This window comes from Cydia fagiglandana, chromosome 10, assembly GCF_963556715.1.
Source record: "Cydia fagiglandana chromosome 10, ilCydFagi1.1, whole genome shotgun sequence".
Classification (NCBI taxonomy): Eukaryota; Metazoa; Arthropoda; class Insecta; order Lepidoptera; family Tortricidae; genus Cydia; species Cydia fagiglandana.
The window spans coordinates 6697031-6718560 of NC_085941.1; the positions used below are offsets into that span (position 1 = coordinate 6697031).

The window sequence follows — 21530 nt, forward strand, 5'->3', positions numbered from 1 at the left end:
CAAGGTTACGATTAAAAATTCAAAATAAACTAGTAATTCTCTAAGTACAAATTAAATTACATTCTATGAAAATATTTTAAGTGTTTTTCCAAACGAATAAATCGTACCTTAACTACAATATAAAAACAATTGAAATTCTAAAATGTAACATACCACCTTGTAATAGAACTTTACTTCTCATTACATTCCATCCTCAGCCTCGCCGAAGGCAGCAGTAATGAATTTTAAATCCAACCCCGCTTCGGAAAACAATTTAGTTGTCTCCCCTTATTTCCCAAAGGAGTGTAGCTTGCGGGTTTTTAAAGTTTTCGCAGTGAAATGAGTCTTGGTTGTACCTTTAAGGACACTGGAAGTAGTTTGCTTGTAGTCGGCCGAGAATACAAATACAATATCAAATTAATGTAAGATTTTTCTTCCGTTTGTGTCAATACAGTTTTATATTTAGCAATGTTGCTGCCATGAAACTTTGCTATGGGGATAAAGCGGCAGAATAGCTGCTAACAACTACACAAATACAATTTAAATCAATGTGTTAATGTTATGTTAATTAGTCGCAGTGACCTTGAGACAAATCCAACGAGAAATTTTATTCATACCACTATTCTTATAACAAATATTACTATTCATAAAAAAGACGTAAGAACGAAAATATTAGAGACCAAGTGACAATAAACGGTAAGTAAAACAATGAACGACCGCCATTTTAAAATGATTTGTCATCTTCACTTATGAAGTGTTTAGAATTTAGAAACATTTGTAATAAGAAATAAGAAGAATGAAACAAGTAGTATGAACTCATTCAACTCATTATACTTACAAGGAATGATCCATTCTACATGAAAAGATCATCCGGATGAAGACGTAGCTCATGGCTCAAAAACCTCCGAACATGGTTCAAACAGAGCACACGCTCATTATTCCGCGCAGCTGTGTCTAAAGTAAGTTCGTATAGCCCTCATGATAGCTGACCTCCGGTAGGAGATGGCACTGGAAGAAGAAGTAGAATAGGAAATAATTATTATAGAAAAAATTTTTCGTCTTAAAGTTCGCTTCTATCTTTGCGTGGAGATGGTGCCATTGGAGATTTGTAGAAACGGCCGTAGATGTCTTCCCAAAAGAGTGTGCGTTCCTCCAAGAGAGACCCTTTAAGCTTTATCTCTTCTCCTAGAGACATATAGGGAGAACTGTTAGCACCAACCGGAGGCCAAGGAGGGAGATTTGATCCTTCGGGTACTGGTTTACTGGAACAGAGAAATAAGTCACTTTGATTATTTTGTGAAAATGATGAGATGTGGAGTCACCAACGCTGAATAAAACCTTATTTTGAATTTCATAAGACAAGGAAAACACATGGAATTATAAATGTTTGTATCCCTATTCCCTAATGTTTTTTGACGAACTGCCTAAGGGAATACATAGGTAACGAAGATGATTTGAGCATTAAACTTCCTGAGGGTTTTAATACCTCTTATAAGTGACAATAGTGGGCACTTTCTAAGCTTTTATCACAATAGTAAAACGATCGTATGTGTCACAGTCGTTTCACTATTGTGACACTACATCATTCAAATGAATTTTAACCTAAAAACTTATTTTACTTACCCTGTAGAGATAAAGTTCACCCAAAGTTCAACCATGATACTCTTCATTTTCTTGTATTCATCAGAATCAGGAAGATTAACGCCAAATGCACCGATTTCCAATACCGTAGAAGTCTGGGCACAGTGACCTGCTCCTTTGATATTTTTCACGTATTCTGGAATACCAGCATTCTCGGGATGTGGCCTGAAGAACGAATATTCATAAAGGTATATTGAATCACTACCAGCCTCCACTTGCAGCTTAACTGATCTCAAATGAGGAAACCCAAATATGACATCAGAGAAGTAATCGATAAACCCTTGAATAGTTTCAGCTGATATCCGTTTATCTCCAAAATAAAATTCCTTAGTATCTTTCGCAATACGCTCCTTTTCTTCGTTGTTTTTAAACTGCAAATCAGCTGGCAAAAAGTCTGAAAATCTTTCATTCATTAATTCTTGCCACTGCTCAAACAATGGAACCCGGAATAAACCTTCCATATTGGCAAATCCGTACAGGACTGGTACTTTTCTGTATTTTCCTTGAGTTAAAATGTTAACTGGAGTGTCGTCCAGGAACATTTCAACGCCGGTATCATGTTCAACACAAGGTGAAAACAAAAAATTTGAATCCTTCCTATCCAGGAAATCATCTGACATCAAAGCTTCATATGACAAAGTTGAGTAGAATTCTTCCAAACTATTGATATTATCAACGTTAGTGAAATTAAGCTGCTTAGCAAAATACTTTGCATTCTGAACGGGATCAAGTTGAACGCTCCATACAGCTACACTTGGACCGCTCTCGGGTATAACTTTATTATATAGACCCTTGGTCGTTTCTGAGAGCATCAGGAGGTCCACTGCTGATGATCCTGCACTGTACCCAGCAATAGTGACTTCATTGGGATTTCCCCCAAAGCTAGCGATGTTTTTTTGTACCCATCGAAGTAGCGCGACTTGGTCTTTCATGCCTGCGTTACCTGGAGCATTTTCTGTACCGAGACAGAGGAATCCGTGCACTCCTAAGCGATAGTTGAAAGTGACAGCTATTACTTTTTTGGTGCGCACTAGTGGGCTTGGTGAGCCAAACGCTCCGGCTCCGAATTGGTAAGCTCCCCCATGCACGTAGACCACGACAGGGAGATTAGTTTCTTCTGTTTCAGGTACGTAGACGTTTGCTACAAGACAGTCTTCTCGCATGACAAAATCTAATGGGAAGTTACTCATCCGAACTTTGCCCTGAGGGCAAAGTATCTTATCATTGATTGCTTCAAGTGTGTTCATCCATACTGGTCCTGGAAGCGGTGCCTGAAATAAAATATTCAGTAAGAATGAGATTATTAGACTTGACTACTTGACTAGACTTGAGTGATCCTGCTAAATCCCATGAAGTCATTCATTAGACGTGTAGTTGTAGGCGCCTTTTGCTAACAATAGTAGTGTAGTAGGTATAGGTACTTCACTAGATTAGTTAATAAAAGTGGATTGTTTTTTAAATTATCTTGGCCAATTTATGTCTATAAAATATTGATAAGATAAATGATGTCCAAGCATATTATGTATACTACTGACAAACATTCGGTACCAATTATTTAATATCTAGGTATGTAACGATAATATTTATTGTAAACCGTTACCTACACGAGAACCTGTGTTCTATCATTTTTAATTTAGCTTACTACCGCTTAATTCCAATTTGCACTACTTACTGTAAATGTACTAAAATGTCTTTATAGAACGTAAAAAAGTAAGACAAATATTTGATAGAAGAATTGTCTTCAATCAAATACTTTACAAATATTTACATGCGACTCTAACGCTAAGCAAAGAGAATAGAGTGTATTGGAATTGTTTCAAATTCTCTTTGCGCTAAGTAATACACAAGATCATAATTAAGTTTGGAATAATTTATTGGGTGCTAATAGAAGCTTCAAAATTTAACTTATTTACGCGAATATAAGAGTTGGTGACGATTATCCGCGTCTTTAAGATGAAAGTGGACGACCGCTTGTCCATAATCTGCATTAAAACCATGGAAACTATTTCCATTTTTTCATTCTGCCCCTTTATCTGGATTTATATTAAAATACATACGTAGGTTTCGAGGTAGGAAGGGATATTTTATTAATAAAAGAGCTGAGGATGTGTTTTATTGAATTAATCGATCAACATTCCAATCATATTTTATAAACATTTTGTAAAATAAAGACCACATAAAAAAATATTTTATCATTTAATAAAACTCAGTATTTATTATTAATTTTTAATTCAAAGCCAATTATTTTATCAAATATATTTTGATTTGTATTTATTAATAAACGTAAACAATATTAATACTATTATACAGAAAATTGGTTTGTTTACATCTTTAGCCGGTTTCTACTGAGATACTTACATGAGGTCACCTACCATTATTCACTTAAAATACCAACGTGTACTTTATGACTAGCGAACAAGGTATAAATTTATTTTCATTTTGTTTTGTGCATGCTGACAATTGTTATTAATTTTTAATTATTTTTTTTTACCTTGACATTGCTCTATTATTATTTATCATTGTTATTCTTTTATGTGGACATTCCAAATGCAAATCCAAATGTGTGCAATTATTGATAGTTAGCTTAATGGTATAATTTGCAAGCTTGATAATTAGTGTTTAAGGCTGTAATATTTGCATGCCGTCATTTTCGGCTGAATTATGTCGTGACCTATAAAAACTATGTAACATCTGTTAGCTACCATAATTCACGCAAATAAACGATATCTTATCTTATCTTATCTTATAGTATTAAATGAACTTACGGTGAACCTGCGCGTTCCAGTAGGCGCCGTGGCATACGGGATCCCGTAAAAATAGAAGATATCATCCTTCTTATATCCCCTCACGGGCCCCTGTGCGGTCTGCACTACCCTTGATTCCCTTACATCCTGTGTATCCTGTGTGACACACACAGTCACACCGGCGACTAATAACAATAATTTGAATATAGTGTGCGGCATTGCGAACTTGTATATTACCTAGTTGCATATTATAAATTACTTGACATATTTTTATATTTTTATATTATTTGCACGACTAAATTATAATTCAATCATTATTATGTACTATTTTTGCTATTTGCATTAATTTGCCAGCGCTTTGGTGCAAACTGTAATGCTGTGTAAATATTATATATTGTAATAGCGGAAGCAGTTATAAAGTTGACCCAAAAAAATTTTATTAAGCTATGAGCTTCATCACATATGTTCCTTGAGTAATTCTAAGCATTTCAAGCCTGGGAGGCAATAAGAAATGTGTGTCTACTCGGATTTGTAATGGATTCAAACTTTCAACCCCTTTTTAACCCTGTTAGGGGATGAATTTTACAAAACGCTGAAATTACTTTTCCTGTCTTTTAATAATATCCCCAAATACAAAGATTCAAGTCCCGCGTTCGAAAATTTTTTTGATATCCATACAAACTTTCAACTCTTTTTTCACCACCTTAGGGGATGAATTTTCAAAAACGCTGAAATTAGTTTTCTTGTATTTTAATAATATATCGTTTTACGAAGTTTCAAATTCCTAGCTTAAAATAAAACTTGAACCCCATACAAACTTTCATCCCCTTTTTAACCCCCTTAGGGGATGAATTTCTCAAAATCGCTTCTTATCTCTTGTACACTTTATAAATGTAATCTAGTGTGCAAATTTCAACTTTCTATCTTTTGTAGTTTCGGCTCCGCGTAGCAAAAATCTCCAACCAAATTTTTCACCTTTTTACGTTTTTCTTGTAAAATTACTATGAATTTGATAAAACAAATATCAGCAATGAATTCTACGTCTTTGGTTTATACGAAAATGATACCAAACTTGCCCTAGTACCCACCAGGATCAGAGTAGATTTTTTTTAAAGATGACGGATGGCGGCCGTCTTTGAACCCCACCCTCCCCCCCACTTCAGGCTAGAAATGCTTAGAATTACTCAAATATCAGATGTGATGAAGCTCATAAGTTAATAAAAATTTTTTGGGTCATGTATGGCAGCGTTACATAACTGACTCCAGTATAATAAATAATAAAATTGCGGGCTGTTGTCGTGACACTGACTGTGCTAATTCCGCTGGCGGCCGTATGTATTGGACTGACATGACGACTGTATAGTCGCATCGAATTGTGTTTTAAGTATTTGTTTTTTTGAAGCAAAAAAATTATTTAGCGGCGCTGTGAACTTTTTGTGATGGGGAAAAAATTTTAAACTCGCGACAGGTCACGTGACCGTAAGATTCGTAAGACGTCACGTGACCTCATCGAAAAACTGTTACAACGTCATTGAGTTTTCACTTCTGCCGGCACTCCCGGAGTGCAACCCGTTGTTTTTTTTATATAAATCAAGGCGTCTAGCCGGTAGCGAGAAAACGACTAGCGGACGATTATTTTTTCGTCTACTTAGTAGGCCCCGTGTGAATAAAATGGGTTCAAACCACAACTGCGAAAAAAAATTGCTCATCGCTAATACTCGCTTCTTGTTAACCGCACCACCGCCGTTGAATGAGGTTATTTCAACTGTTTTTGTAATGCCTAAGATATAAATATTTAGCAACAATAAACATCTGTTCGGGCCCTTCTGGCCACTGCATCGCTTCGTCTGATAGAAGCCAGTTAGGCACTTAATAAAAATATATTACTTAAATGAAATACAGTCAAACACTTATTTCAGTTACCTCCAATATCTTTTTAAAATAATAAGGTATGTTGTTATCATGAATCGAGGATATAACTGGATCTGGCATGAGGGGTGGGGGGAAATGACCGAACGGGATAGTCTTATGTATCTTTCAGTAGGAGTAGCAGCGAAAGCGCTATTATTGTTTGTCCTTGTCACAGTCTCACATTATTTTCCCCCACCGTAAATTTAGTATGGATTATGGTGGGCAACAAATAAATTCGACCAATCATAGTGTCGCATTGGGTATGTTTTGTCCCTCACGGAGGCACGCGTATACCACTTCTATAGGATCCTACCTTCTATGGTTGTTATTTAATTCTGAACCCAACTGTACGTGACGATAAGACTCACACAAGCACACTACAATGTCTATCTACCTATTTGTTGTTGAACCAGCTATCTAGGTCTACTTGTACATGCAGTCGTGCAAGTGTCTCCGAAAATTTGCAATGTCACTATGAGTTATGAGTTTTGAAATGGCAAAATTGATTATAAAACTTAATGTACAGTCATTATACTCAACGCAAAGTATTATTTTATGTTGAAATCGCTATTAATAAAAATGAATATGGTACAAAATATTCTTCTCTTGTTAGAGTTAGAGTTCGCTTCTAACTTTGCGTGGAGATGGTGCCACTGGAGATCTGTAGAAGCGTCCGTAGATGTCCTCCCAAAAGCGTGTACGTTCCTCCAAGAGAGGTCCTTTCAGCTTTATCTCTTCTCCTAGAGACATATAGGGAGACCCGTTAGCACCAACCGGGGGCCAAGGAGGGAGATTTGATCCTTCGGGTACTGGTTTACTGTAACAGAGAAATAAGATTGTGAAAATTATGAGATTTGAAGTCACCAACGCCGAACAAAAACTCATTTTGAATTCCTAAGACAAGGAAAAGATTTGGAATTATAAATGTTTGGATTCCTAATAGGGAATATTATTATATTACGCAAAACTCTGCGTAGAGGGCGTCACTAGCACAAAACGAAATTTGTGACCATCTGTAAACAAACAAAACTTATAAACAATATTTAAGTGAAAACTTGTCAAAAAACTGTTTAAGGCCTAGTAAGTATGTATATGTTATGGTTTACTATGTGCAATATACCACCGGTGGACGGGCAGCAGCGTCCCTCAAATTCGGCGTACTCGACTGCGATCGCCAACCCGCCTGCCAAGCGTGGCGATTATGGCATTCACCCCCCAAAAAAGGGGGAGGCCTATGTTCAGCAGTGGATGGCTGAGATGATGATGATGATGTGCAATAGTGTTACTTGTCTGTGAGTGTTACACTCTGGCGGCAGAACATTGCAGTAATACTCCCTATTGCCGGAATGCCTAAGTGAATAGTAACGAAGTTGTATTTAGCGTTAAATTTCTTGAGGCTTTTAGTACATCTTATAAATGACAGTGTTAGTGCTCATTCTTAGTTTTTTCATAACAGTAAAACGACCTTGCGTGTCATAGTCGTTTCACAAATTATGGAACGGCATCATCAAAATTTTAATTTGAACTTACAAACTTATTTTACTTACTCTGTAGTGATAAAATTCACCCAAAGTTCAACCATAATATTCTTCATTTTCTTGTATTCATCAGAATCGGGACCAACGTCAACGCCAAATGCACCGGATTCCAGTATCGTAAAAGTTTGAGCACAGTGACTTGCTCCTTTGATATTTTTCACGTATTCTGGAATACCAGCATTTTCGGGATGTGGCCTGAAGAACGTATATTCGTAAAGGTATATTGAATCACTGCCAGCCTCCACTTGCAGCTTAACTGATCTCAAATGGGGAAATGCAAATATGACATCAGAGAAGTAATCGATAAACCCTTGAATAGTTTCAGCTGATATGCGTTTATCACCAAAATAAAATTCTTTAATATCTCTTGCAATACTCTCCTTTTCTTCATTGTTTTTAAACTGCAAATCAGCTGGCAAAAAATCTGAAAATCTTTCATTCATTAATTCTTGCCACTGCTCAAACAATGGAGCCCGGAATAAACCTTCCATGTTGGCAAATCCATACAGGACTGGTACTTTTCTGTATTTTCCTTGTGTTAAAATATTTATTGGAGTGTCACCCAGGAATATTTCAACGCCGGTGTCACGCTCAACACAAGGGGAAAACAAAAAATTTGAATCCTTCCTATCAAGAAAGACATCTGACGTCAAAGCTTCATATGACAAAGTTGAGTAGAATTCTTCCAAACTATCGATATTATCAACGTTAGTGAAGTTAAGCTGCTTAGCAAAATCCTTTGCATTCTGAACAGGATCCAGTTGAACGCTCCATACAGCTACACTTGCACCGCTCTCGGGTATAACTTTATTATATAGACCCTTGGTCGTATCTGAGAGCATCAAGAGGTCCACTGCTGATGAGCCGGCGCTGTACCCAGCAATAGTGACTTCATTGGGATTACCTCCAAAGTTGGCGATGTTCTTTTGTACCCATCGTAGCAGCGCGACTTGGTCTTTCATGCCTGCGTTACCTGGAGCATTTTCTGTGCCCAGACAGAGGAATCCGTGGGCTCCTAAGCGATAGTTGAAAGTGACAGCTATTACTTTTTTGGTGCGGACTAATGGGCTTGGTGAACCAAGCACTCCGGCTCCTAATTGGTAAGCTCCTCCATGGACATAGACTACGACAGGGAGATTAGTCTCTTCTGTTTCAGGAACATAGACGTTTGCTACAAGACAGTCTTCTCGCATGTCAAAATGAGATGAGTCTAGCATTGGATATTTGCCCTGGGGACAAATTATCTTATCATTAACTGCTTCAAGTGGATTCATCCATATTGGTCCTGGAAGCGGCGCCTGAAAATAGAATATTCAGTATCAAATACAAAGATGAGACTAATTAATACCATATAAAAAACTCTAATGGAGGCTAATATAGACGTGTACCCTCTGCCAACAAAAGTAGATTAAGGTACTTAAGTAGATTAGATAAAAATGGACTGTTTTTTTATACTGTCTTCGGCAACTTATATCCATATGTCTTATAAATGTATTAGTACAAAAACAATATGCGACTTCAGACTAATTTATTGGAGAAAAGCAGTGACTGGGACTATTTTGTTGAATTAAATCAATATTTTTATGAGCGAATATATTACTGCTACGATGAATGATGTCCAAAGCATGAAAATAATAAATGTTACATTTACACCTCTGACTCTTTACTATCATAAAATTTAATATACACTCGCAAAAGTAACTGGCCGCGTAGCCAAGATGCCGATCGCTTACGCTCCGTAGCGATCGAAACGCAACTGTCACTGTCGCACTTATATGGAAGAGTGATAGAGAGACATAATGCTTTTCGTTGTCGAAGCGATAGCGATTGTAACCTTGGCTAGGCCGGCTGATTCTGGATACCACTGTGGTACTGTTGTGTACCTTAGAAAACGATCAATATTATTTATCTACCTGGGTAGCAATAAGTTTTTATATTAAATTATTTACACGTACCTAGACGATTTGAAACCTTTTCAGCCAGATCTACATCCTCGTACTTTTATTAACGTATTTCTGCTCCATCTTCACATTCTTTCACTCTCGCTCCAATAGAGACTGCTATTTTTACTCAGATTTAAAAATATTTATCTACCTTCAGCAACTACTACACTATTTAGTTTGAGAGCTCACTAGCGACCCGCCCCGACTTCGCGCGGGTTAGCAAATTATACATCACCTTCCTCAAAAATTACTCTACTGATAGGTGAAAACCGCATGTAAATCCGTTCAGTCGTTTTTGAGTATATCGCGAACGTACAAACAAACAACAAACAGACAGACAGACGCGGCGGGGGACTTTGTTTTATAATGTGTAGTGATTATGAAAATGTTAATAGTTATTGTAAACTATAACCATGTTCTGTAATTTTTGAGTTAGCGTTAGGTACTTATGTACAGTACAGCCTAATAGCGCTCATTCTATTTTGCACTACCTACAACTCTATCTAAACGTACCTACTATCATACTGAGACAGTGTTTTTACCTTCAAACTAATATTGTAAATGTTTACATAAGTTTTTAACTGTTAACTTAAGTGTTTCATTACGATTTGTGAGCTATACCGGTTAGTTTAACTTAATGATACGTCACAAATTATAATTATAATAGTGGATACGTCTATAGTAACTAATTTCAACAGCTACCTAAAGATAGTCATGACACAATATTTGTTCAATGATAAGACGAATTCTGGCCTACGCTTATCTTTAATGATTGTAGGTACTTATTGATTGCATATAATGTTGTACTTCATTACCTGTTTGTATTTTAGTATTTGTTTAAAGACCACATAAAATCAACAAAACATATTTTATCATCTAAGTTCTACTCTATATATTCAGTATTTAATATTTATGAATTAACGTAAACAATTTTTACTTATTTATTTATTTTTTAGGTACAGGAAATTGGTTTGTTTCCATCTTTAGCCGGTTTCTTAACTGAGATACATGAGGTCACCTACCATTATCTACTTAAAATACCAACGCGTACTTCCAATGTGTGCTTTATTACAAGCAAACAAGGTATAGAATGAAATGAACTGAAAACTTACGGTGAACCTGCGCGTTCCAGTAGGCGCCGTGGCATACGGGATCCCGTAAAAATAGAAGATATCATCCTCCTTATATCCCCTCACGGGCCCCTGTGCGGTCTGCACTACCCTTGATTCCCTTGCGTCCTGTGTATCCTGTGTAACACACACTGTTACTCCGGCGAGTAATAACAATAATTTGATTATGGTGTGCGGCATGGCGGGCTGTTGCCGTGACACTGACTGTGCTCATTCGGCTAGCGGTCGTCTGTATTAGATTAGACTGATGACAACTCTGCCGTCAAATGGTAGAACGCTGCAAGTCAAAAAACGCAGTTTTGAGAAAAACGCATTTAAAGGTTTAAACATTCCGGCCTTTGAAACACCTATTTTTTATAAACTTGTAAGGTTGAAATTTACACAATATATACCTAAGAGTGCATTTTATATAGCCGCCTAATGAAAATTTTATAAATTAGTGTATTTATTTAAATATTAGCCATAAAGTGTTTTGCCAATAAGATCCAACAAAAAAGAACCTACAGAGTTCTTAGCAAAACGCTGTAACTCCATTTTGCCACAATTATTTACTAGTTGCAGCGTTTTGGCCGTTAGATTATAACTCATAAAGTGATTCATTGAAAAAAGAAAACATTGTAAGTGTAATTCTTAAAATGGATTTGTAATTTAAAGAAATTAGGTAATTGGACTTTTTTACTTTCAATTTTGATAAACGGTATTACTATCATTTTTTCAGTCTCTTGCCGCGTTTTGGCGTATTCTATGCTCTTAATTTAACAATATTATAATGCAAGCAGAACGCTGCAGGTAGCACTTACAGCGTTCTGCTTTACTCTATGTTATGATGTATTAACACGACACCGATAATATATAAACACGCGTTAACTCTTGTTACAATGTTTTGGTATGCTTAGACTGTAGTTGCCGCGTTTTGACAGTTTTCTACAGACTTAATTAAAAGAGATATCAAAAATCTGAAAAAAAGGGGATGATAGAAGAACATAAAAGGAATAATTTGATCCAAGGCAACTTAAAACGCTGTAACTTGAATTGCAGCGTTTTACCATTTAACGGCAGAACTGTACAGTCGCATCGAATTGTGTTTTAAGGGTCAAACAGATCACTGTGTTACGTTCTTTCCTGCCGACATACACAAAGTTAAGGGCTATAAAGGTTAATTTTCTTATTTAACCCTAACCCACGTAAAAAGGTCCTCCTTTTATTTACAGAACTATGATAAAATCATTACTTACATGCCCACAAGCTGTTAACTATTGCCCACAGGAGAGAAAAATGTACAGTTCGCGCGAACACGCTAGTTTTCTCTCCTGTGGGCAATAGTTAACAGCTTGTGGGCATGTAAGTAATGATATTATCATAGTTCTGTAAATAAAAGGGGGACCTTTTTACGTGGGTTAGGGTTAAATAAGAAAATTAACCTTTATAGCCCTTAACTTTGTGTATGTCCACAGGAAAGAACGTAACACAGTGATCTGTTTGACCCTTAAGTGTTTTTGAAGTGAAAACTTCTTTGGCGGCACTTTTGAACTTTTGCACTGAAAAAATGTTAAACTCGCGAGAGCGTAAGACGTAAGACGTGATGTCACGTGTGACGGACACTGTTACAATGTCATTGAGTTTTTCTTTTTTGATTTAAATGCCATCTAGTGAGTTTCCCTCAAACTGGTACTAATATAACTCTAGTACTCACAGTGATGTGCTTAGGGGTTTCAAGTAATGCGACGAAATAACGCTAGATGGCGTTAACCTCAATTATACATAGTACTGCAGACATTTTGCACTAGATGGCGCTGTTATTAATATTTTGAGTTACAATATCATTGAGTTTTCACTTCTGCCGGCACTCCCGGAGTGCAACCTGTTTTTTTTTTATAAATCAAGGCGTCTAGCCGGTAGCGAGAAAACGACTAGCGGACAATTATTTTCCTGCACAATCAATGAACGTCTAGTAGGCCCCGTGTGAATAAACAAGGTGTTTCATTGTTCAAAACATGATTGCGGAAAAAATTGCTCATCGCTAATAAGTTCTCGCTTCTTGCTAATCGCACCGCCGTTGAATGAGCTTTTTTTAATGATTATATCAATATTTAGCAACATTAAACATCTGTTCGGGCCCTTATGGCCACTGCATCGCTTCATCGAATAGAAGCCAGTTAAAGTGCCATTCTATGGAACTTGCTATGTAAACAAACCGCCATATTGAAATTGTCTCTGAATGATGAATTTACTAGTGACTTTTGTTTACATAGTTAGCAAGTTCCATAGAATGACACTTTAGGCACTTACACTCTAAAAAATGAAGACCAACTAAGAGCAGTTTTCTCTTAGTTGACGTTAAGTTAATTACAACAATAACGATCTTATATAAATCAAAGAAAGCTGATTACTTAAAACAATAAGTGTATCTGTGATTGAACTAATAAAGTAGGTATGTTATTAATCCTAACAATTGTATACTTTGCATCTATTATTAACTTGTTGGCATAATTATGTAACGTAGGTTAATTCAATCCTTAACAATTTAATTAAAACAGATAAATATGTTGATAGTTATGAACATTTTAATAGTTTATTTGATTATTTTGTCTTTGTTGATTTACATAAGATTTGCTAGTTGAATCAACTAAACATATAATTTATTTAGAACAACGAAGATAAAACACTCAATCCCATTATGATCAAGTTATTGTATTGATTACGAAACTAATATTCCATTCTACTAAGAATTATTTGTTAAATCGATTTTCTTAATAATTAAATTAAATAATCGGTTAATCCGATCAATCAAGAGCTGTACACCCGCTCTCCGCCCCGCCCGCGCCCCTCTCGTGGCGCGTGCGACCGAGCAGTCAGTCTCTGTAGCACGCAGTTGCGTTAAGCTCATTCAATTACCTATTCCTCTGGAAAAACCTGGTGTGAACAAAGTTGATTGCAGTTGTGGTAGTTCGTACAGTGGGCATACCAAACGCACTATTGCCTGCAGAATTAAAGACCACATCGCTGCGGTCAAGAACAACGACGCTCACAAGTCAGCTATTGCTCAGTGTCACCTTGAGTCGAGTATAAGTCACTGGATCGAGCTGCATAGTCCCAAGGTCATTTCGACAGCACGCCACTATATACCAAGATTGGTAAGAGAAGCCTTAATTCACAAATACAACAATTTTAATCGTGAAGATGGGTTTTTAAACTGTGAAATGTGTGGAATATTGTGATTTGTTTGACTAAAAAACAACCAGTGACATCCGAATCAAACTCGCGTAGTGACACTGTGAGTGTAGTGTGCTTGGATAGACCAACAAGTGTGAACGTGATTAGACCAACGAGTGTTAACCCCTCGTATGCTTAGACACGGATCCGTGCGCGTGAATTTAAATGCAAAACGTTTACTTTCAAAATGATTAAATGAATAAATAACATCTTATTATAATATTTTTTTGTTTTATTCATTTACCCCCTTTTTATAAAACTACGGGCTTGATTTAGTTTAATTATGTTTTATCCCTTTCTTTGTTGTAATATTTTATTCACTACTTATTCGTTTAAATTTTATAAATTTTCTTTGTGCTAGTTTTTATACGCGCCGTGCTGAATAAATGCTGGTCCTCGTACTCGCATTATACTCAAGGCATTAGTCTTAAATACTAAGTAGGTAATACAGATTACAGATTTATTTCAGATCTTTTTGAGGATCGGCCTAGGCCGATATGGCTTCACATTTCACAAGCACGCCTCCTCCCGTGTTTGTAAAGCTAAACCGGTCTAAGCCGATCGCCAAAAAGATCTGAAATAAATGTATAATGTATATTTTAGTATTTAAGACTAATTCCTTGAGAATAATAACGAGGACCACCAGCATTATTCAGCACGGCGCGTATAAAAACTAGAGATGTGAAAGAAATGTTTTAGTAAATGCGACAAAGTAAGTCATAGTACAATTGAACAAGAATGGTATTGTACTAAACAAGCTTCATAGTTGAAATGATTAAACAATTAAGATTCAAATTGAACAATATCTTAGTTCAGGCTAATAAGATGCATAAGTCGATGTAATCATGTTCTTAGTTGAACTTATTTGGGTCAAATAGTTAATACAGTAATTCTTCATGTTAACATTGATTTACATCTTAGTTAAACTAACTTGTTTGTTTTCATTATCAAGCCCTTAGTTGATCTTACTAGGATCAATTAGTTAGCATAATTATTTTTCGTGTAAATATTGAACAAGATCTTAATTGGTTCAGTTACCTAACAATAGTAACAGCAATCAGAATTACCTTGTTTGATGTGTTTAAGTTCTTGTTAGGCTCGTATGGAATCAAGATGCTTGATTACGGCCATCAAGATATTGATAGGGCCAACCAAATTTTTTTTAGAGTGTAGAGCCTGCGCGCACTGCGATTGAAATTTTTGCGACACGATTTTAAAATCGCGTTGTAATACATATCTGGGTCAAACAGATCACTGTGTTACGTTCTTTCCTGTGGACATACACAAAGTTAAGGGCTATAAAGGTTAATTTTCTTATTTAACCCTAACCCACGTAAAAAGGTCCTCCTTTTATTTACAGAACTATGATAAAATCATTACTTACATGCCCACAAGCTGTTAACTATTGCCCACAGGGGAGAAAAAAGGTACAGTTCGCGCGAACACGCTAGTTTTCTCTCCTAGTTGACCCATCTTCTTGTCGCATGTGCGCGCACCGACATATAAACACATACGTTGCATTTCTGCGACAAAATTATCGCACGACAAAAAAGCTATACTCTGTGCCTTTAGGTATTTAAATAAAAGTAAACAAAATCTACCCTCAAATGGCTTTTTAAGCCAGTTGAGGGTTGAGGGTAGGGGGGAGGGTCTGGTCGTTCAGTGGCTGATCAGTCCAATCCTTTATCTCCTCCAATTTATTTTTAAAATAATAAGATATATGTTGTTATTTAATTTTGTACACAACTGTACGTGACGATAAGACACACACAAGTACACTACAAACTTGTTGTTGTACAAGCTATCTAGGTCTACTTGTACGTGCAGTCGTGCAAGCGTCTCCGAAAATTTTCAATGTCACTATGAGTTATAATGGCTAAATTGAATAAAAACTAAATGTACAGTCGTTATACTAAACGCAAAGTATTATTTTATGTTAAAATCGCTATTTATAAAAATAAATATGACACAAAATATTGTTTTCGTGTTAGAGTTCACTTCTAAGTTTGCGCGTGGATGGTGCCACTGGAGATCTGTAGAAGCGCCCGTAGATGTCCTCCCAAAAGTGTGTACGTTCCTCCAAGAGAGGCCCTTTCAGCTTTATCTCTTCTCCTAGAGACATATAGGGAGACCTGTTAGCACCAACCGGGGGCCAAGAAGGGAGATTTGATCCCTCGGGTACTGGTTTACTGGAACAGAGAAACAAGTCACTTTGATTATTTTGTGAAAATGATGAGATGTGGAGTCACCAACGCTGAATAAAAACTTATTTTGAACTTCATAAGACAAGGAACAAACATGGAATTATAAAGAATTGGATACCTGTTTTTGATGAACTGCGTAAGTGAACAATAGGTAATGAAAATGTGTTTAGCATTAAATATCCTGAGGGTTTTAGTACCTCTTATAAGTGACAGTGTTAGGGCATTTTCTAAGCTTTTTCGTAATAGTAAAACGATCTTGTGTGTCATACAAACAAATTATGGGAACTTTGAGCCAGGTACGATGCAGCGTGGAGGTGCATATTAGACGTTTAGTTTATTAATAGTTTTAAATATTATGTTATTTATTATTAATGTTTGTTTGAATAACGACCTACAAATTTATTTTACTTACCCTGTAGTGATAAAGTTAACCCAAAGTTCAACCATAATATTCTTCATTTTCTTGTATTCATCAGACTCAGGACCAAGATTAACGCCAAATGCACCAGATTCCAGTACCGTAAAAGTCTGGGCACAATGACCTGCTCCTTTGATATTTTTCACATATTCTGGAATACCAGCATTTTCGGGATGTGGCCTAAAGAACGAATATTCATAAAGGTATATTGAATCACTACCAGCCTCCACTTGCAGCTTAACTGATCTCAAATGAGGAAATGTAAAAATGACATCAGAGAAGTAATCGATAAACCCTTGAATATTTTCAGCCGATATGCGTTTATCACCAAAATAAAATTCTTTAATATGTTTTGCAATACGCTCCTTTTCTTCCTTGTTTTTAAACTGCAAATCAGCTGGCAAAAAGTCTGAAAATCTTTCATTCATTGATTCTTTCCATTGTTCAAACCATGGAACCCGAAATAAACCTTCCATATTTGCAAATCCATACAGGACAGGCACTTTTCTGTATTTTCCTTGTCTTAAAATGTTAATTGGAGCATCATCAAGGAACATTTCAACGCCGGTGTCACGCTCAACACAAGGTGAAAACAAAAAATTTGAATCCTCCTTATCGAAGAAAATATCCGACGTCAAAGCCTCAAATGATAGAGTTGAGTAGAATTCTTCCAAACTATTGATATTATCAGCGTTAGTGAAGTTAAGCTGCTTAGCAAAATCCTTTGCATTCTGAACAGGATCAAGTTGAACGCTCCATACAGCTACACTTGCACCGCTCTCGGGTATAACTTTATTATAAAGACCCGTTGTCATTTCTGAGAGCATCAGGAGGTCCACTGCTGATGAGCCTGCGCTGTACCCAGCAATAGTGACTTCATTGGGATTTCCCCCAAAGCTGGCGATGTTCTTCTGTACCCATCGAAGCAGCGCTACTTGGTCTTTCATGCCTGCGTTACCGGGAGCATTATCTGTGCCCAGACAGAGGAATCCGTGCGCTCCCAAGCGATAATTGAAAGTGACAGCTATTACTTTTTTGGTGCGCACTAATGGGCTTGGTGACGTAATGGCTCCAGCTCCTATATGGTAACCTCCTCCATGGACATAGACCACGACAGGAAGATTAGTGTCCTCTGTATCGGGCATATAGATGTTTGCCACAAGACAGTCTTCGCGCATGTCATAATTAGATAAATCTAGCATTGGTAATTTGCCTTGTGGACAAATTATCTTATCATTGACTGCTTTAAGTGGGTTCATCCATACTGGTCCTGGTAGCGGTGCCTGAAATTTAAATATTCATTTTGAAGCTATTGACTTGACTAACACATTTATTTGAAACATCCAGATAATTATTATCCTATTTATTTACCAATGAGAATAGAGACGAGTATTTTTCATTTAATTCTACTTAGAATAAAGTTTATAATAACGATCACGAATATACTAATAGGTACATAAAGGACCATGGGCAACTTTGTATGGAGCCTGGACCCAACTCCAACAGAAATGAGAGTAAGGTCATTAGATAGGTATTTCTATGTACTTCATTTTGTTCTATGGGCACCAAGCGGACTTCCATTGCAGAACTGAGATATTAGTAGTTTAGCCAAAATGTCGTCACCCTTATTACCTAGGCAATAGAGACTGAGTAAGGAAATTAATTGCTGCAGGGTAGATATTCGCGCACCGCCGGGCGAGCACACCGAACGATTTGCCGCGCTCGCCCGGTGGTGCACTCTATTGCCTAGGTAATAAGGGTGACGACATTTTGACTAAAATACCAATTACTCAGTTCTGCAATGGAATTCCGCTTGGTGCCCATAGAACGAAATAAAGTACTTACAGAGAAATACCTATCTAATATCCTAACTCTCAACTCTGTTGGTTTTGGGGCAATTTTGACGCATAGTCCTTTGTATGTTGACATCTTTAGCCGGTTTTTGTAGGTGACCTTAAGTCACTTGTTGTGCCAACTTAAAAATATCAACGGTATGTGTATTAGACAAATTAGTCACGGTGTGTACAGTCGCCATCAGATATATTGGAGCAGTTAAGGTGCTCACAAATATTTGAACACGTCTCTATTATCAAGGCGATAGAGTGCGTGTTCAGGTATTTTTGAGCACCTCGACTGCTTCAATATACCTATCTGAAGGCTGAGGAGTAGTTGGTTGTTAGTATACCGTCATTTACACAAATTCAAAGGAAACGTTACTTATTATGTATTTTATATGCCCCGCCCAAAAAATGCTTCTTAGCAACTCGTTTTTACTAACTTACTACGTTTAACTATTATTGAAATTTAATGTGCTTTCCCAAATAATTATGTACCTAACTATAATGAATTCTTTTATATTTTTTATAGTTCATCAGTTTAGCATGCTACAATTTATACATCTATCTACTTACAGTCATTAGTTTATTTCGTTTTCCTACTAGTAAATGAACATAAAGAAAGTTTGAAGTTATACTTTTCGGATTTTTGATCATTTGTATTTTCTTATTTTTGCTTTTATTTTTTTTACTATATTGACAGCTGACACATCAATTTGTTACATTTCTCGTGTAGATAGGTACCGTCTTTCACATTCCCTTCTTTTATTTCTATTCATATATATAATGTGCAATAAATTAGTAATTCTTTTTATTTTTTATTTGGTAGGTTTTTTTTCGATGATGATACAATATAATATTTATGTATATTGACATACCAAATCTTTAACCTAAATCTACTTACAGTGAATCTGCGCGTTCCAGTAGGCGCCGTGGCATATGGGATCCCGTAAAAATAGAAGACATCATCCTTCTTATATCCCCTCACGGGCCCCTGTGCGGTCTGCACTACCCTTGATTCCCTTACATCATGTGTATCCTGTGTGACACTGACACACACAGCCACACCGGCGACTAATAACAATAATTTGATTATAGTGTGCGACATTGCGGGCTGTTGCCGTGACACTGACTGTGGTCGAATTCGGCTGGAGGCCATTTGTATTATACCTACTGATACTGATGACGCGTGTATAGTCAAGTTGTTGTTTTAATTAACATTTGTTTTTTTGTTAATAAAAAGCTACAGCTGCCTAATTATAATTATTTGCAGGGGTAAACTCCAAGTAAAAATTATAACTAGGGATGTACTGACTAGTCGCCGACTAGTCGGGAAAGCCGACTATCCGGCCTCATTTGTAGTCGGCGATTAGTCGGCGACTAGTCGGCAAAAATGGCCGATTAGTCGGCACTTTATAAGTGATAGACAATCAGGGCAAAAAGAAATAAACAGCAAATATTTACCATAAACTTATCACCTATTTTACCCATATTCCTAGGTATTTAGGGTGCTTATGAAAACTTTTGTTCGAATTATTGACCGTGTGGTCGCTTTCTTGTCCGGTTGTTGTATGAATAGCCTTAGGATTTTTTTATTTATATTAATTTATTTTTTAGCGTTACTATAATATGATGAATAGCGCGACGCAGGGGGAAAAACGATTGTTTTTTAAGTGATCTGAACCGAACTTAAACGAAACTAATGATCTGGCCGACTAGTCGGCCGACTAATCGGCCATCCGAGCGCCGATTAGTCGGCTAGTCGGCCAAATCAATAGTCGGTACATCACTAATTATAAAATGTTTTATTTTCATTTAATTTAAATATTTTAAATTAATTTTATATAATTTAATTAATTTTTATTTTTATTCATTCAATTGTATTTCGTAACCCGTATGTGGTATGCATACCACAGCTGTGATTAAAGTCGTTCAAAACACTTGTCCGCGAAGAAATAATCAACGCATCGCTACAAATCGCTTCTTGATGTACGCCACCATTCAGACAGCTGCCTAATTATGTGATTCCAACTGTCATTATTTATTATTAAGAATCCAGCAATATTTAACATCGCTATATAGGCAGTTAATCGGATAGAAGCCAATTATTTAATAAAATATGTATATTTAAAAAATAACAGTTGTACCTTCCTTTTCAGAATAATTATTTGTTATTCAAATAACACAGTCACAGAATCAATCGGAATCAATTCCGAACACGACTGTTCTGCCGATAAGATACACACATATGTGTACTACAAACACTATCTACCTTCTTGTATGTACAGTCGAGTACGAAAATTTGCAAGGTCACTAGGGTGACTGCTATAGTTATGGCCACTAGGTACCTACATAGTAATTGGCCACTCCTAACAAATCAGAAAGAAACAAGCCAAAAGAAGTCTTATTATTAAGAGTTGTTAAGAGATGCGTTTTAATTATGGGCATTTTCACTTAATTGAACACCTTTAACGGCCGGTTAGCAATCGTTACAAAACTGACGGTCAATGTCAAATCCCATACATTTTGTCAGGAATGTAACGGTTAGACGTTACTAAAACACGACTTAAGTCGCGCTTAACTTGTACAAGTTAAATGAAAATGCCCTTATATCTCCATTATTAAAACACACAGTTATCATGCCATGTACAAATTATTATTTTACTTGCGAAATAGGTATACCTAGGTAATGTCGCAAACACTAAATATATAGACGTCTCCGAAAATTTATGAAATGACCATGCGTTTTAAAATGACTAAATAAAATAAAAACATGCATTTATAACTTTTTTGGTTGTATGGGTCAAAACGTGGCATTATCCATAAGGTAAACGTACTGGTGCTCGACGCGATCCCAGTACATGTCATCTTGAAACTTAAGTCAATAGAGGTGACAGTAGGGTGTCATCTATTGGGCATTAGCATGTCGAGCACTAGTACGTTTACCTGTGTAATGAATAAAAAAATTGGGGCT

General features: G+C 36.5%; 1 protein-coding gene across 1 annotated transcript; it reads right to left on the minus strand.

Annotated features, from left to right (window-relative positions):
- Positions 1-856: 856 nt before the first annotated feature.
- LOC134668309 (uncharacterized) lies at positions 857-19677 on the minus strand. The gene is made up of 9 exons (XM_063525791.1): positions 19461-19677; positions 16716-18004; positions 16089-16288; positions 10869-11095; positions 7823-9111; positions 6894-7092; positions 4386-4601; positions 1603-2891; positions 857-1241 (listed from the first exon to the last, which is right to left on the minus strand). Exons 1-9 carry the CDS (start codon positions 19662-19664, stop codon positions 1040-1042), a joined length of 5115 nt encoding a protein of 1704 aa, XP_063381861.1. The 5' UTR covers positions 19665-19677; the 3' UTR covers positions 857-1039.
- Between the last annotated feature and the right edge of the window lie 1853 nt (positions 19678-21530).